The following is a 17,324-nucleotide window of genomic DNA, read 5'->3' on the forward strand; positions in this document are numbered from 1 at the left end:
GTGCTTTTTTTTTTTTTTTTTCCAGTCCTGGGAGTGAGCTCAGGGTCTGAGCACTGTCCTTGGACTTTCTCAAGGCCAGAGCTCTACCACTTGAGCCTCAGCACCATTTCCAGCTATTTTCTACATCTGTGGTACCGAGGAATGGACCCCAGTCTTAGTGCATGCTAGGCAAGCACTCTACCACTAGGCCAAACTACAGGTCCCCTGTATGTGCTTTTAAATGTAATGGGATGTAAAATTTTAGAGGTATTTTGTTGTAGGTAAGAGAAACAAAAAGATAGTTACTTTGCAAAAAAAAAAAAAATTGAGTCCAAAGCTGGGCACTGATAGCTCAACGCCTGTCATCCTAGCTACTTAAAAGGCTGAGATCAGAGTCCAAAGTTCAAAGCCATCCCAGCCAGGCAAGTCCATGTGACTATTACCTTCAATTAACCATCAAAAAGCTGTAAGTGGGCCAGGAGTGTGGCCCAGTGGTAGAGTGCTTGCCTAGCATGCACGAAGACCCAGGTTTGATTCCTCGGTACCACATATACATAAAAAAAGCCAGAAATGATGCTGTGGCTCAAGTGGTAGAGCTCTAGCCTTGAGAAAACCCAAGGACAGTGCTCAGGCCCTGAGTTCAAGGCCCAGGACTGGCAAAAAAAAAAAGGCTGTAAGTGGAGGTGTGGCTCAAGTGATACAGCACTACTCTTGAGCAAAAAAGCTAAAGGACAGAGTCCAAACCATTGTTCAAGTCCCAGTACCCAAACACACTCACATATAAAAGCATAGCTGGTGTCCAGAACAGGAAAGCTACACTGGCAAGAGAACATACGAAGCTCAAAAGGTTATTTCAAAGTTGTCTTTATTCAACTGTTATTCAGCAATATACAATACAATTTATAAACAAGGATCTGACCTTGTTTTCAATCTTTATTGAAAAATAAATATTATTGACAGTGAATCTTAATTATGATGTCTTTTTAATCAAAATGTCTCCAATGAAATAATTTAATAATTAAAAAAAGAAGAAAAGGCCCTTCCCCAAAGAAAAGAGTAAATAAAAAAATCCTAAACATAAGAATCTACTAAAAAATATTCTGCTTTATTTGAAAGATGGTGACCCCCAACATTTTTATGTATTATCCTAAAATTTACCTGCGCCACAGTCGTGCAAAAATGAAGATCTGGAGGAAAAGTATAGAAAAGAAAAAAAATGATATAGGGCTGTAACTACTAGTTCTGGATTAATCCTACTGAGGGTTGAGGTTTAAAGCCAGGCTGGGTAGCAAAGTCTGTGAAACAGTTCTCTCCCATGAACTAGCAAAGAGCCAGAAGTAGAGGTGTGGCTTCAGTAACAGAGCATTAGCCTTGAGTGGAAAACAAAAAGCTAAGGAACAGCACCCAGGCCCTGAGTTCAAGCCCCAGCCCTGGCTATTTAAAAAATAAATAAAAGAATAAAAAGAGAGAGAGAAAAAAGAAAGACAGTGCAGTAGAGAAATTATTGAGTTCATGCATGACTGCATGGTCTCATTTCATCTTATTTGAAAACTAGATTCATTATGGTAGGTATTTAGAAGTGGTGGGATTCCCCCCTCCCTCAAAATAAAATAGGATTCCTTTGTTTCCTGCTTGGATTTCTTCATGCTGAAAGAATTCAGTCCCTCTGGGTCTCCTGGTCACGTGGCCACCGGAGGGGCGGGGCTGGGTGCCCTTGTCCTCAGGGTCCCCACAGAAGGCTCAACAGGGTTAGCAGGGTCAGGGCCAGAAGCAGGTCTGCGGTGTGCTGTGGACCACTGCCTACAGGGGACAGAAAACACACACAGGCCATTAATTCTGGATTCACCAAAACTTGCCAGGCACCAGCAGACTTCCCCTGTCCTCTGGATCTCAGCATATTTGTTATTTACAGTTGTATTTTTGTGCCAGTCTTGGGATTTGAACTCAGGGCCTGGGCACTGTCCCTGAACTTTTTTTTGCTCAAGGCTAGCACTCTACTACCTTGAACCACAGCACCACCTCTGGTTTTCTGGGGGTTGATTGGAAATACGAGTTTCACAGACTTGGGCCTGGGAGTGTGGCCAAGTGGTGGAGTGCTTGCCTAGCATGCACAAAGTCCTACGCTTGATTTCTTGGTACCACATACACAGAAAAAGCCAGAAGTGGTGCTGTGGCCCAAGTGGTAGAGCACTAGCCTTAAGAAAGCTGAAGCACAAAGCCTGGGCCCTCAGTTCAAGCCCCAGGACTGGAAGGAAAAAAAAAAAAGAGTCTTGCAGACTTTCCTTCCCAGGCTGGTTTTGAACCTTGATCCTCAGATCTCAGCCTCTTGAGTATCTAGGATCACAGGTGTGAGCCACTGGCCCCTGGTTGCTGCTGCCTGCTTTTTTTTTTTTTTTCTTTGCCTACCAATCATTATCAAGCACTAGCACTCAATCAAGAGACTCAGAGAAAGAGCCTAAAGGTGCAACTTCTCTTAACCACTAAGGAACTATTTTAACCAAATGAATAAATACCAGGAAATGGACACAGATTTTGGAGGTGGTGGTGGGCACAGAGGAGGGGGCACTGGAATGGAGGAAAGGAGTGTGAGGAGATACAGTTACTGTCTTCCATGTACACTGGGGAGAATGACGGAAGGGGTGACATTGACCAAGATGCATTGAAAGTAAGGAAATAAATATTTTTAAAGGCTGGGTGCTGGTGGCTTATATTTGATGTCTGTTATCCTAGCTGCTCTGGAGGCTGAGATCTGAGGATCCTTGTTTGAAGCCAGCCTGAGCAGGAAAGTCCATGAGGCTCATCTCCAAAAACTGGAAATTGAGGTGTGGCTCAAGTGGTAGAACCCTAGCCTTGAGTGAAAGGCTAACAGGCTGTACCTAGGCCCTGAGTTCAAGCCCCAGTCTGACATAAATTGAGGTGGAGGGGAGGGTAGAGAGTGGAGATGGAGATGGAGAGATTCAGATAGTCTGGGGCCAGGATACCTTAGCTCTGTGAAGAGGATTGGATGGGAGCCAATTTGCTGTATGCTCCTCATTCATTCATTCATTCATTCATTTGGCTTAATTATGCTTGTGCTCTTCATTTACTTACATATTTACTTACTTAATGCTGGTACTGGGGCTTGAACTCAGGGCCTCACACTCTTGCTTGGCCTTTCCACTCAAGGCTGGTACTCTTCCATTTAAGCCACAGTCCACTTCCAGGTGTTGTCAGTCCAGGGGAGATGTGTCTCATGGAGTTTTCTGCCTAGTCTGGCTTTGAACCCTGATTCTCCAGATCTCAGTTTCCTGAGTAGCTGAGAGCCCAGCTCTGTCCCTGCACCCCCCCCTTTTTTTTCCTTTGTCAGTCCTGGGGCTTGAACTCAGAGCCTGGACACTGGGTCTCTGAGCTTCTTGTGCTCAATGCTAAAACTCTACTATCTGTAGCACCACTTCTGGCTTTTTCTGTGTATGTGGTACTAAGGAATTGCACTGAGGGCTTCGTGTATGCTATGTAAGCACTCTACCACTAAGCCACATCCCCAGCCCCTCTGTCCCTTTCCTGAAGTCCCTCATGTCCCTCATATCTAGGGGTATGATGCCTCCCATACCATTCCTCATGTCACGATAAGCAGTGTGCCTCAGAACCCTCACGTCACTCAGACACAGACACACACACAGACACACAGACACACACACACGAGTCACAAAGCCTGCTCCACGAAGGCTTCCTTATATGGAGTCCAGACTCATCACCTTGTCCTGTTTTGGTGAGCCAGCCTTGACAGAGCAAAGGGTGTGTGTGTGTGTGTGTGTGTGTGTGTGTGTGTGTGTGTGTGTAACAGGCTAGGGGTTAGAGTATGCAAGCCATCCATTCACTGAGCCTGAAGGAGTCATTCATTCGTGTTTGATTGATTGACAGGGTGTTGCTATGGAATCCTTGTGTCTCAGCCTCCTGAACGCTGCTATTGCAGATCTGAACAACCATGCTCGGCAAGAATGTCTCAGGGCTTGGGGGCTCATACTCGTCGTTCCAGCTACTGAGGAGGCTGAGATCTGGAGGATCATGGTTTGAAGCCAGTCTGGGCAGGAAGGTCTGAGAGACTATCTTTAACTACAAAAAAAAATTTGCAAGTGGAGTTGTGGCTCAAGTGGTAGAGCAAAAAAGCAGTAAGACAACGTCTGAGTCCTGAGTTCAAGTCTGTGGACCAGCACAAAATAAATCAAGAACCCTACCGATCTGACCCAACTGGGTCCCACAGTTAGCAAGATCCTATCTTACACTATAATAATACTTATTATTATTTGATTCCTGAAGGAAAAAGAGAGAAAGAAGCTAGCGTTTCCCACCGGCGATATTATATTCATAGCTTTGTAAACTTGATCCCATTTAATCTTTACAATGATCCTGCCACTGGCATTATATTGAACCGCATAAATGTATTGTTTTGCAGGTTGCTAAGAGTCAAAAATTAAATATCCCCTCCCCCCACCAAATGCTATTGCCATTAAACAGAGATTAAATCTCAAGCAAGATCCTACTAGGCTTGGTTATGTGCTCCTGCAGCTCCAGCTGTGCAAGAGGCATATTGTCCTTGGCAGCTGGGCTTGGCAAACAACAAAACAACCCCCACCCCCCAAATCGAAATATACAAAGAGCCTGCCTCTGTGCCTCAGCAGCACTTACAGGAGAATCAATCATAATAAAAGTCACTTTAAAGGGGTCAACATTTCCTTGGCTTAGAGCAAACCTTCCTTCTGTGGTTTGCTGACCAATGACGGGGCCTGGGTTCAGCCGAAGAAGGGGTTCTGTTCTCTGTCATTCCAGCGATGCAGTATCAGGTATCCAATCAGCCTTGGAGACTATTTTGTGCCAGTTCTGGGGGCATGGCCCACTTTCCCTTAGCTTTTTTTTTTTTTTTTTTTTTTGCATAAATCTGGTGCTCTACTACTTGGGTCACACCTCCACTTTTGGCTTTTTGGCTGGTTAAGTGGAGATAAAAATCTCTTGGATTTATCTACCAGGACTGGCTTCAAACTACCATTCTCAGATCTCAGACTCCGCTGGGATTATAGGTGTGAGCCCTGACACCCAGCATGCTGGGGGTTTTAAAATGTCTCATTGACTATCAGCTCCCAAGGACTGCTAAACAGCCTTTTCCCAGGGCAATTGTGGAGAGTGGCTTCTATTTATTTGTTTCTGAAGCACCCCTCCCCTCAAGGGCACAAACATGTCATTCTTCATTACAAACAGGAGGAGTAAGGAGTTGTAGGGCTCGGAATATAGCTTAAACTTTCTTGTGGCCCCAGAGAAGAAAACACAGCAAAAGCAGACGCTAGGGGCACATGCCTGTAATTCCGGCTACTCAAGAGGCTGAGATCTGAGGATCATGGTTTGGAGCCAGCTGGGGCATGAGAGTCTGTGAGACTGTTTTCTTTTCGGTTATGGGGCTTGAACTCTGGGCTTGGGCACCGTCTCTGAGCTCTTTAGCTCAATGCTAGCGATCTATCACTTGAGCCACAGCACCACTTCTGGTTTTCTGGTGGTTAATTGGAGATGAGTCTCATGGACTTTAGTGCCCGGTCTGGCTTTGAACTTTGAACTTAAGATCCTCAGATCTCAGCCTCCCTGAGTAGCTAGGATTACAGGTATGAGCCACCAGCACCTTGTGAGACTCTTATCTCCAACGAATTACCACACACACACACACAGGCACTCAAAACAAAACAACAAAAACAAAACCTTAGAAAACAAGTACTGTGATGCATTATATTTCAAGATCAGCTGCCTGAGCATCTCTTTAAGGGTTCATGGGTGCTGAGAGAAAATGGCTATACAGTATAGCCACTGGTCACGACCATACCATTTAGTTGTGTGTGTGTGGGGGGGTGGGGATGGGGGGGAGACAGAGGAGACATCTAGAGCCTTCCCTGGATTGCCACCCATCATGGAAATCTTCCCCAGGTGTCTCTGGCAAGCTTGAAAATCCCAGGCTTGCCACAGGAAGCTTGCCGTGGAGGAACCCTCATGGAACCCACACACCCCTGACTATCGCTGAGTCCCACTCAGTGGCAAGCGTGAAGGCTGGGCTCAGAGCTGACCAATAGAACTCTCCACTCCCTGCAAACTTTGTTAATTTCCTCCTCTAAAGCCACATTCTCTCTTTCCTGGGACAATCTTTTGTTAGATTTCCTCCCTCCCTTCCTTCCTGTGCCAGCCCTTAGAGTTGAACTCAGGGCCTGGGTGTTGGCCCTTAGTTGTTTTTTTTTTTTTTTTTTTTTTTTTTTTTTTTTTTTTGCCAGTCCTGGGCTTGAGCTCAGGGCCTGAGCACTGTCCTTGGACTTTCTTAAGGCTAGAGCTCTACCACTTGAGCCTCAGCACTACTTCTGGCTTTTTTTTTTTTCTATATATGTGGTACCGAGGAATCGAACCTGGGTCTTCATGCATGCTAGGCAAGCACTCTACCACTAGGCCAAACTCCCGCCCCCCCCCTTAGCTTTTTTTAAAATTGGAGCTTTACCACTTGAGTCACACCTCCATGCCCAGCTTTTTGCTGGTTCACTGGAGATAAGAGTCTTAGATACTTTTCTGCCCCAGCTGGCTTCAAACCTTGATTCCCCAGATTCCAGTCTCTTATGTAGCTAGGATTCCAGGCGAGAGCTTCCAGGTGATGCCTAACTCTTCTCTTTGAAGAGAAACCTCGGGTCACAACAGAGCGTCAGGGAAGAGGGGATGGTTTGTGTTGACTTTTCTGCGTCTTTTTATTTTTTTGTGTGTGCCATTCTGGGCTTGAACTTAGGGCCTGAGCTTTTGTGCTTAAGGCTTGTGCTCTGCCACTTGAGCCACTGCGCTACTTCCAGCTTTTTGGGGGAATCTAATTAGCGATAAGAGTCTCGTAGACTTTCCTACCCAGGCTGGCTTTGAACCGTGATCCTCAGCTCTCAGCCTCCCAAGTAGTCAGGATGGCAGGCATGAGCCACCAGCATCTGGCTATGAGTCCTTTTGAACCAGGGCCTCTGACTTCACTGCCTATAGTAAGAGAGTCATTCTGTGTCACTGGGTTTCTAGGGCCACACTGTCACCATTGCTGTCATCACCTGGGCTGTGAGTGGAGACACAGTGAATACCTTCACTGTATCTGGAGGCCCCCATTGGTCAGTATTACAGTTACTATGGCAACACCCAGGCTGCTCCCTTCCCCTGTGATGGCACCCCGCCCATCCGAGGCCCTGGCTGTCTTCTCCTCATTATTAATTGAGATAAGAAAAGCCAGCAGTCCTCTTTGTGGGCACCAGGGCTCAGTCTGCCACAGCCAATCAGCTCCTCGCAATGCCAGGATACCTCTCCTGGGACTCTGAGTCCTGAGGCTAATTAGAAGTTCACACATCATGAGCCGATCCTGAGATGCGCACCCCAACACACAAGCTTTCCAGATTCCAGACTGTCATCTTCCAAGGAGTTCCACTCCACTGTGGCGCCTCTCCCGAGAAGCAGGAGCGTCTGTCTGGAAGGCATTATTCATTCCCTCCTTCTCCCTCCCCACCCTGCCTCTTGGTCTGGAATCAGCAACCTAATGACAAAATGGGGTCACTGTTCAGATTAGTGAAGAGCCACTTGAACAAAATATGGCAAAACCCTGGCAATCTCTTGTGCTAGCTCTGGCTTGCCAGTGTAGCCTGGGTTTATTTAATTTGTGTGTGTGCTTGGACTGAGGTCGGAACTCAGATCCTGGATCCCCTAGATTTGGTGTGCTCAAGATTGGTGCTCTACCCTCTTGAGCCATGCATCCATTTCCAGCTTTTATTGCTGGTTAATTGGACATGAGTCTCACAGTCTTTGGGGGGGGAGGCGGGCTTTGAAATGCGATCCTCACATTTTCGTTTCCTCATTAGCTGGGATTACAGGCGTGAGCCACCAGTCCCTGGCCCAAGTGTGTTTTCAAGCACAAATACATCATCTGACAAATGAACTGTGAAAGGAATGAGCTTTTGCATATACATTTTGAGTCTAAAAAGTCCTGTCCTTACCAATAACTCCTTTAGCAAACTAGAGACCTAAACTCTTTCTAGAAGCAGCAGCTTCACTGAGCTGTTGAGGACAGGAGGAGTGGGGGCAGTCCTGAAGTCACTAATCTGAAAGGTCCAGTGTGTATCTCACACCCCATTTCAGCAGCACAGCTTCCAGTAGACTTTGAGGAAGCTATTTTTTCCCCTTTCTTTTTTTTTTTTTTTTGTTGGTTGTGGGGCTTGAACTCAGGACCTGGGCACTGTCCCTGAGCTCTGTTGCTCAAGACTAGCGCTCTATCATGTTGAACCACAGCTCTACTTCCAGGTTTCTGGTGGTTCATTGGAGATAAGAGTCTCTTAGACTGGGGCCAGGAGCATAGCCTGGTCCTAGAATGCTTGCCTAGCATGCACAAAGCCCTGGGTTCAATTCATGTATACCACATACTCAGAAAAAACCAGAACTGGCATTGTGGCTCAAGTGGCAGAGTACTAGCCTTGAGCAAAAAGGGTCAAAGGACAGTGCCTAGGCCCTGAATTTAAGCCCCAGGACTGCCCCCTCCCAATAAAAGAACAAAGACAAAACCCCCCAAAACACACACAAAAAACAAAAGTCTCACAGATTTTCCTGCCTTGGTTGGCTTTGAACTGTGATCCTTACCTCTGCCTTCTGAGTAGCTAGGATTACAGCCACCAGCACTTGGCATAGAGGACTCTAAATTTTTTTTTGGTCAGTCATGAGACTTGAACTCTGGGCCTGGGAGCTGTCCCTGAACTTTTCAGCTCAAGGCTATACCGTCTTACCCCTTGAACCACAGTGCTACTTCCAGCTTTCTGATAGTTAATTGGAGATAAGTGTCTCAAGGACTTGTGTCCAGGCTGGCTTTGAACTGCTATCCTCAGGTCTCAGCCTCCTGAGTAGCTAGAATTATAGGCATGAGTCACTGGTGCCTGGAAAGACTCCATATATTTAAGAATATGGAGTTACTGCTCTGGAAACTAAATGGCTAAGAATCCTAAAGTGTCTATTGAAGTCCCTCTGGGCAGCTCCAGTGGTAGGAGACCTCGATACTGTGCAAACACACGCAAACACGTTGACTCTGGTCAGAAGAAGATGGAGATTTAGGGAAGAGTGAGCTTCTGGCCTTCATTTCACTGCCAGTGTGTGGCTGCAATCAGGGTCACTGGCATAGGGCCCTTTCCTAATCAAATGAGCACTGACTGTTGGCTCTGCTTGGTGTTCGTGTGTATGCGCATGCTTGCACGCTCATACTGGGGTCTGAATTCAGGACCTGGACACCTGTCCCTGAGCTTTTTCACTCAAGGCTGGCACTCTACCACCTGAGCCACAGCTCCACTTCTGGCTTTTTGCTGGTTCACTGGAGATTAAGAGTCTAGTGCTTGGGCTGGCTTCTAATGGTGATCTCAGATCTCAGTCCCCTATGAGTATCTGGGATTTCAGGTGTGAGCCCTGGGCACGATGGCCTCTGATTCCTGGACAAGCTCTGGGGACATCAAGGCAGATTCTAGCTTGGGTAACAAGTTTACTGAGGCCCAAGGAGATAGGGTAGAAATGCCTTCTTACCAACCAGCATGAATTAATTAGACCAGTCACTGTATAAGTCAAGAAACACCTGGAGGTGGTGAACAACCCCACAGATTCCTCCTCCTCCTCCACTGTGGAGACAGGATCCTCAGAAGTGGTTGCTTAGGCAACCAGGACCTTTCCCAAAGACCCTGGCATCCTTGTTGGGTCATGTCCCCACCTGGTCCAGAGGATGAGAGCAGTAGCCCTAAGTCTGATGCTTTTCGGTGGTTCATTGAAGGTAAATCTCACAGATAATGCCTTCCCCAGGGGGGCTTCGAACCGCAATCCTCAGATCTCAGCCTTCTGAGTAGCTAGCATGACAGGTTCCTGGCTTTTAGAAGTCATATTTTCTACACCTATGTCATTGTCTCCTCCTCCTCCTCCTCCTCCTCCTCCTACTCCTCCTCCTCCTCCTTTTCCTTCTTCTTTTTTTTTTTGTCAGTTGTGGGGTTTGAACTCTGGGCCTGGGCACTGTCCCTGAGCTCTTCAGCTCAAGGCTACCACCCTACCCCTGGTTCTTCTTCTTCTTTTTTTTTCATGGGTATTGGGATTTGAACTCAGGGCCTTTGCATTTGTGGGCAGATACTCTACCACTTGGACCACATCTTCAGCTCTTTTTTTGCTTGACGTTATTTTCTAGATCAGGTCTTTCACTTTTGCCCAGGGCTAACCTCAGACTGCTATCCTCCAGTTTTCCCCTTTTCAGTTTCTTAGGAAAGATGCATCTTTAGGGCCACACACAGGAAAGGAAGAGATTCACTATATATAGTGGCAGCCTTCTCCTCAGGGCACTGGGCTGTTTATTTCTCTCTTCCCTATCTCCCCTTTTGTGGCACTATGTCATCCCAGAAAGACTTGTACTGAAGCTTACCGGAATCTCTGTCAGCTGGGGACCCCGAATAACTTTATGGATCCCATTTTCTCACTCAGGTAGGATTAGATGTGAATGAGAAATATAAAAAAATCCTGTCGTGTGTCAAGTCACTGACATTTAAGTTTTTCACTGCAGTTAGTGTTAGTTTAACATTTCTAAGTCTCTTGCCCTGGGGAACGGCCCTGAATTTTCTTGCAAAGACCTAAACAAAGGCAAGGCTAGCTGAGTGCTGGTGTGTGCACCTGTAATCCCAGCTACTCAGGGGGCTGAGATCTGAGGATCATGGTTCAAAGCCAGCCTGGGCAGGAAACTGCCCGAGACTCTTATGTCCTAATTCACCACCTGAGAACTGCAAGTGGCACTGTGGCTCAAAATGGTATGGCCCTAGACACGACAGCATCCAGGACCCAAGTTCAAGCCCCACCACGAGGGGAAAAAAAAAAGACAAGGGCACCAGATCTAGACACCAGCTTGAGACAGAGACGGCTCCTGCTATGAAAAACGACTTTCAGGGAGTTCAGAACAGCGCCAGGGCTGAAGTCTGGGATCTAGGATTTGGCAGTGGAGGGGAAAAGCCTGGGAGAACAGTCCTGGCCATGGTGGACGTGACCATGGGCCATGACCCATCTGGGGAATGCAACCTGGCGCCATCCCAGCTAGCCAGTGCTGGAACACTGGTGGGATGTGGCATTACAGGAGGGCTGAGTGCAAGCAGCGAGGGATCTGGTTGTACCTCAGACTCAGCAGTGAGCACTGGAGGTGAGCGTACCTCTGTGGCCTGCTGTGGAGTGGGGTGGTTCAGAAGGAGGGGCAGCTCCACCCCGCTTGACTGTGCCATCTGTCCTGGCCAGCTCATTCGTCCCTCCACTGCCTTTGACAGCCTCGAGGCACATGGTCCCGCCAGCCACTCTGCCAGTAGTTTGGGAAAGCCATCTTTCTAAACACTGCCAGCCTGCCTGCCTACATGCCTGCATTCCTTCTTTCTTTCTTTCCTTCCTTCCCTTTCCTTTTCTCCTTCCTTTCATTTTCCCTTCCCTTTCTTTCCTTTTTTCCCCTCTCTCCCTTCCTTCATTGTCCTGGGGTTTGAATTCAGGGACTGGATTCTGTCCCTTAGGCTTTTCAAAAGCAATATGGGCACTCTCCTACTTGAGTCACAGCTCCACTGCAGGCTTTTTAGTAAGTTGTTGGCAATAAGAGTCTCACAGACTTTTCTACCCAGGCTGGCCTTGAACCTTGATTTTCAGTTCTCAGCCTCTGGAGTTGCTGGGATTACAGGCCGGAAGCACTGGTGTCCAGGACTAGCAGTGGATAGGGTTCCTCCTCCAGGGTTTGAGAAGAATGGCAGCAACCATCGATACCAGGCACGGAGCAGTCCTGGGGCCATGCCGCACGAAGGCAGAGATGACAGAGCCTACACAACCAGGCAGGCAACGTCTTCTACAAGTGTCCTTTCAGTGCAGCCAGCCAGCCGAGACAAACATGTCCCCTCCTCATCCCAGCTGGGGCACTAGAATCCCACCTGGAGAATGCACCTTCTCCAATCTTAGGGCTCAGAAGGGAGCCACAACTGCTCAGCTTCTAACACTCCAAGCCCAAGAGTTGCGCCTTGCAGGCCAGCCCCAGGTCTGGCTGGCAGCAAAACCTCCAGAATCAAAAGCACACGTGCGAAAAGCTCCAAGAACCAACCCTAAAGACTTCTTACAAGCACACAGCCACAATGGCTGAAAAACTGGCATTCCAGGCATCCCTCAAAGATCCCCAGGCAGCCAAGCTAAACAGTAAAGGATCAAGAGCAGGGTTGTGCAGTCAGATCGCCAGATTAAATCTTCTCGGATCTCCTCCCCAACCCAAATCCCACCTCTGTGCCCATCCCTTACCTGAGCCCTGTCTCTGTCGCCGGAGGACTGCTTGGCCGGGTGATGGGGACGCTGATGAGGAAGCAGCCGTAGCTGCAGCCAAGGTGGTAGTGGAGGTGGCTGTGTGGGTGGCAGAGGCGGCGGCCTTGGGGACATCAGGATTCCCTGGCAGTGGGTTCTTGTCCTGGCTATGGCTGGGCTCAGAAGTTGTGTGTCCCGGGGCACCCATGTGGCTGGCGTGGACGACGCTGGGGGGCCCGTGGCGGCGAGGGCCGCTGCTTTGGATGTGGGACACGGCCTCAGAGGCCTGCATGTTGGGCGGTGCAAAGCGTGACAGCACGCGCAACAGCGCCTGGGCCTGGTGCTCGCGCGTGTCTGCGTCGCTGTAGTCCGACACGCGGCACTCGTACACCCCCTCATCCTGCGGGCGCACGGCCGACAGGCGCAGCCGGTGGGAGATGTCATTGCCCTGGACTCGAACCGTCTGCAAGAGAGAGGCTTGGTGTCCAGGCCACCACCGCGGGCACCCCTTCTGTCTGCGACCCCATACTCCCTGGATCCCAGGGTCTCGCTCTCCTCCTTCTTTCCCCACCACCAATCTCCCCCATGATGTGGGCCTCAGTTTCTCCTCAAGCCACTCCAGGGTGGGTCCCCTGGCTCCTTAAAAAACAGTTATACCGTTAGCCAGCCGGTGGCTCACACCTGTAATCCTAACTAGTCAGGAGGCTGTGATCTGAGGATCATGGTTCAAAGCCAGCCCTGGTAGAAAAGTCTCTGGGAGACTGTTCTCTCCAATGAGCTATCCAGAAAAAGCCAGAAGTGGTGCTGTGATGCAGGTGATGGAACACAAGAAGCTCAGGCACAGTGCCCAGGTCCTGAGTTCAAGCCACATGAGTACACGCATGCGCACGTGTGCATGTGCATGCGCATGCACACACACACACACACACACACACACACACACACACACACGAAGAAATTGTATTGCCAGTCCTGGGGCTTGAACTGAGAACCTCAGCGCTGTCCCTGAACTTTTGTACTCTCTAACTTAAGCCACAGCACATGCTTCTAGCTTGTTCTGTGATTCACTGGAAACAAGAGTCTAATGGACTTTCCTGCCCAGGGCTGGCTTTGAACTGGGATTCTCACATCATCTAGGATGACAGGTATATGACACTGACAGACCTGAGTTTCTCTCAGTTTTCAGGGAGCCCCTTTGCTTCAGCTCAATACCACTGGGTGCATGTGCTGGGCAGGGCAGATGCAGTAATGAAGTTGGAGTGAGTGAGTGAGTGTGTGTGTGTGTGTGTGTGTGTGTGTGTGTGTGTCCCCTGGGGTCTGAGCACTTCCAAAATAAGGAGAGTTGTTTTCTTTTTTCTTTTCTTTTTTTCACAGGTAAGCACTGAGCTGACTGCAGGGGGACGGGGGAGACTCTCAGATCTTGGGGCTGTATTTGGCAACAGATGGTGCCCAGCTGGGGTCAGGCAGCTGGGAATGCCCAGCTGGAGGGCGCCTGTGCTCCTACAAGGCCATGGAGGCTTTTTTCTAAAAGGGAAAAGAAACTGTGGGAAGCCACATAGCCAGGAGGGGTCGCCCGCGGCCCATGCAGGGCTCCCACACTTACACTCTGATTTTAGTTGCATCCTTATTTGTTACCTAAATGCAGAGAGAGAGGGGGAGGGGGGGGAGGGAGAGAGAGGGAGGATATGAATTAGACTTGTGGCATTCAGGCATCAGGAACTCATGGTCTCTATTGGGCTTGCTGTTAGCACTGGGACCCCCAAATGCCTTGGGGGTGTGGAAGGGGGAGGGGGTTGTAAAGGACACAAAAGCACCAGGATTTCTAGCAATATACCCCCCCCCCCAATAAAGAAACAAGCAGGTGTTTAACAAGGGAGTGGCTTGCCCAAGCTTATGGGCAGCTGAAGGCTGGATAGAGAAGCCCCCCCCCACCCCCTTCCCTGTACTTTGGAATTGCAAAAACAAAACCAAACCCCAAAACTAGCTGTAGCGTTTGCCCTTGAGAGATACAGACTATAAGCAGTAAGTTTGGGTAGTACTCTGAGATCAACATAGGTACATAGGTGTGTGTGTGTGTGTGTGTGTGTGTGTGTGTGTGTGTGTATCAGACTGACTGGCAGCTTGCACAGGGCTGGGGTGGGGGCGGGGATGACCTCTGTCCTTCTGGACCAGCTGGCTCCTCACCTGTCCCCTACATAGTTCTGTACTGGCACTCAGAGCAAGGCAGACAGCTTAACTGGGCTGGGTGTGGGCCTGGGGGGGGCGGTGGGTGGGGAACTCAAGCTGGGAGGGCTTGGTGGGGTCCCTTGCAGCTAGCAAGCAAGACAAATATAGCTCTCTGTCTCGGTCTCTCTGTCTGTGTGTGTCTATCTGGCAGTCCTGAGACTTGAACTCAGGACCTGGGGAGCTGTTCTTGAATTTTAGTACTCAGGGCTTGTGCTCTGCTACTTGGAGTTACAGCTCTACTTTTGGCTTTTGGTGGTCACTGGAGGTAAGAGTCTTACAGCTTTTCCTGCCCAGGCTGGTTTCAAACCTGGATCCTCAGAGCTCAGCCTCCTGAATGGCTGGGATAACGGGCCAAAGCTGGCATGTAGGGTTTTTCTTTCTTTTTTGTTAGAGGCTCGGCCATGAATGGATGAGTTACTGGAGATTGTGGGAGACGGTCTATGGACCATGGGCAGAATCTGGAGGTAGCAGCTGCTGACTTTTAGGGTTCCATAGGAAGGTACAGGGTGGACGAGAGATGGACTGCGGGCAGGGTGATGCCCCACTCTGAACCCGTGGAGCTCTGCTGCGCCCCCCTCCCCTTCCTCGGGCTCTGACTTGTTACCTTGCTTGGGGTGCCGGGCGCGCTCAGGGCCAGCTCCTGCAGCAGCTCTCGGGGCGCCGCCTTCACGAACCACCACTGAATCTCCAGGGAGTACGACGTGGCCCCCCGGGCCCGGAAGGCGCATGGCATCTCGATGTCCTCGCCTTCCCTCACTGTCACATCTTTGGGGACCTCGGTGAAGGTAGCTGGGGAGGAAGGACACACGCACACACACACACACACACACACACACACACACACACACACACCCCAATAGAGCAGGAGAGAGAGAGAGAGAGAGAGAGAGAGAGAGAGAGAGAGAGAGAGAGAGAGAGAGAGAGAGAGAGAGAGAGAGAGAGAGAGGCGTGACCAGCCATAAGGCATAAGGGCGTGTGTGGGGGGGGTTGGGGCAACCCCTCGGGGGGCAGACGGTGGGTCCCGTTTAGCTGCATGGCCGCGGCTGGCTAGAGACGCTTGCAAAGTTAAGTAAGAACCGCAGGGTAACAGAGGGGACCGGCCGCGGGCCTGGGGGTGGGGTAGGGGTCGGGATCTCAGGGGCCTTTCCAGCTTCCCTGCTACCCAGGGCGCCTCCCCAGAGCCAGATCGGGGCTCACAACTCTCTGAGGGGGCGCTCAATCGGACCCCCAAACTGGAATCCCACGCCTGAGGGCCCCCTCCAGGCTTGGGGCTGCACCCTAGGACTGCCGGAGAGCTTGGCTCCTTCTTTCCCTTCGTGCTCCGGGGAGGCTCTGCACCGCCCTCTCCACCCCCCTCCCGGGACCCCCTGTCCCCCCCCGCCCCACGGGGGCAGCGAAGTTCCCGCGCTCACCATCGGCGACCACGAGCAGCAGGGCGTGCAGGCATCCGAGGGCGCCGAGCCGGCCCCGCGGGTCCATTTCCCGCACGGGGAGGAGGCGGTGGTCGCAGCACGGGCTCCGCGGTACCGGCTCCGGCTCCGGCTAGGACGCCTCGAAGCCGGCCATGGCCCCCGCCAGGCACCGAGCAGCCCCGGATCCACCACGACTCCGGCGGCGGCGCGCGGGGCGCGGTGCCCGGGTGTGCGGAGAGGAGGAGGAAGAAGAGGAGGAGGAGGGGGGGAGGGGGAGGGAGGAGGAGGAGAAGGAGATGGGGTCCCGGGTTTGGGGAGATGACAGGCGATCGGTGGGTGGGTGTCTCCCTCGGTGGGGTGGATGCGCACGGGGGGGACGGGGCTGGGCTTTCAGGCTTTCCCCGGGGGTCCAGGCGGAGGCCGGGGTGCGCCGGGACCCATCAGCATCTCGGGGTGAAGACGGAGACGGAGGATGCGCGCGCGTCTCGGAGCCGCGAAGCTGCCGCTCCTCTCCGGGTCTGCGATCCCGACGCCGGAGCGTCGTCCTCCGGCTCGCGCCCAGCTCCCGGCCGTGGTCGCTCGCGGTCCGTCGCCCCCGTGGACTTTCCTCCGCCGGATTCTCTCCGCAAGGCGAGTGGGCGCTTAGCCGTGCTGCGTAGCCCTGGCGTCCCGGTCCAAGCGCAGCCGCGTGGGGGACCCGGAGCCCGAGAGGGGCGGGCAGAGGGGGAGGGGAGGGAGGGGAGGGCGGAGGGGAGGAGGGGGGGTGGTCAGTGGCGTGGCGCCCGGCCCTTCTCCACCCGCATCGCCCCCTTCCCCCCGCGGGGGTCGCTCGGGGGGGTCCCCCCCTCCCCTAATTCCTCGGCTTGGAGCTCAGCCCCACCCCACCCCGGCTTTGCTGGAGGAGGTCTCCCCGGCTTCTTCTTGGGGTGTCATCCCCCCCCTCCGTCTTTAGCCGTTCCCACCACGCTCAGGCCTCAACTCCTTACCCCTGTTTGGGAAAGGAGTTTCTGTCCTAGGCCTGGGCCATGGTTGGCTGGGTGGCTGGGTGGTGGGTGGGTGGGCCAGGGGGAGAAGGGCGGGGCGCTGTGCCGGCCTAGGGGCCGACGAGGCGGGTGGCGAGCGGCGACACCCCGCGCCCCGCGTCTGCAGTGCGGCGAGGAAGTGCGCGCCGGGCGCCCGGCCCGCGGGGCCCGCGGTGCGGCCGAGAGTGACGGCGGAGGGCGGCGGGGTGGGGGCTGGGGGAGAGCCAGGCGCGACGGAGGGGGGGCCCCCCCGATCCCCGTCGGGCGGGCTTCCGAGCCCCCACCGGCCTCTTCTCCGATGTGCCTCCCCGGTGGGGACTCCCCATGTTTGGGGATCCCCAAAGGTGGCACCGCGGGACGGGGG

The 17,324-nt window shown here is 51.8% G+C and overlaps 1 protein-coding gene across 1 annotated transcript; it reads right to left on the reverse strand.

The window, feature by feature from the left end:
* Positions 1–907: 907 nt before the first annotated feature.
* Vstm2b (V-set and transmembrane domain containing 2B) lies at positions 908–16,179 on the reverse strand. Its single transcript, XM_090321922.1, has 4 exons — positions 15,939–16,179; positions 15,131–15,315; positions 12,301–12,763; positions 908–1,779 (listed from the first exon to the last, which is right to left on the reverse strand). The coding sequence occupies exons 1-4, from the start codon at positions 16,003–16,005 to the stop codon at positions 1,700–1,702; spliced, it is 795 nt and encodes a 264-aa protein (XP_090178048.1). The 5' UTR covers positions 16,006–16,179; the 3' UTR covers positions 908–1,699.
* Positions 16,180–17,324: the final 1,145 nt, after the last annotated feature.

This window comes from Megascapheus bottae, chromosome 31, assembly GCF_031878675.1.
Source record: "Megascapheus bottae isolate mThoBot1 chromosome 31, mThoBot2.hap1, whole genome shotgun sequence".
NCBI classification, from domain to species: Eukaryota; Metazoa; Chordata; class Mammalia; order Rodentia; family Geomyidae; genus Megascapheus; species Megascapheus bottae.

What these genes read in the sequence shown, in the direction of transcription:
- Vstm2b (XM_090321922.1), bottom strand. Translation starts at nt 16,005, where the DNA reads ATGGACCCGCGGGGCCGGCTCGGCGCCCTCGGATGCCTGCACGCCCTG. An exon ending in CGCCCGGCACCCCAAGCAAG is followed by an intron (nt 12,764 to 15,130) that starts GTAACAAGTCAG and finishes TCTCTCTTGCAG; the next exon opens with ACGGTTCGAGTCCAGGGCAA. An exon ending in GCGACAGAGACAGGGCTCAG is followed by an intron (nt 1,780 to 12,300) that starts GTAAGGGATGGG and finishes TGTCCCCTGTAG; the next exon opens with GCAGTGGTCCACAGCACACC.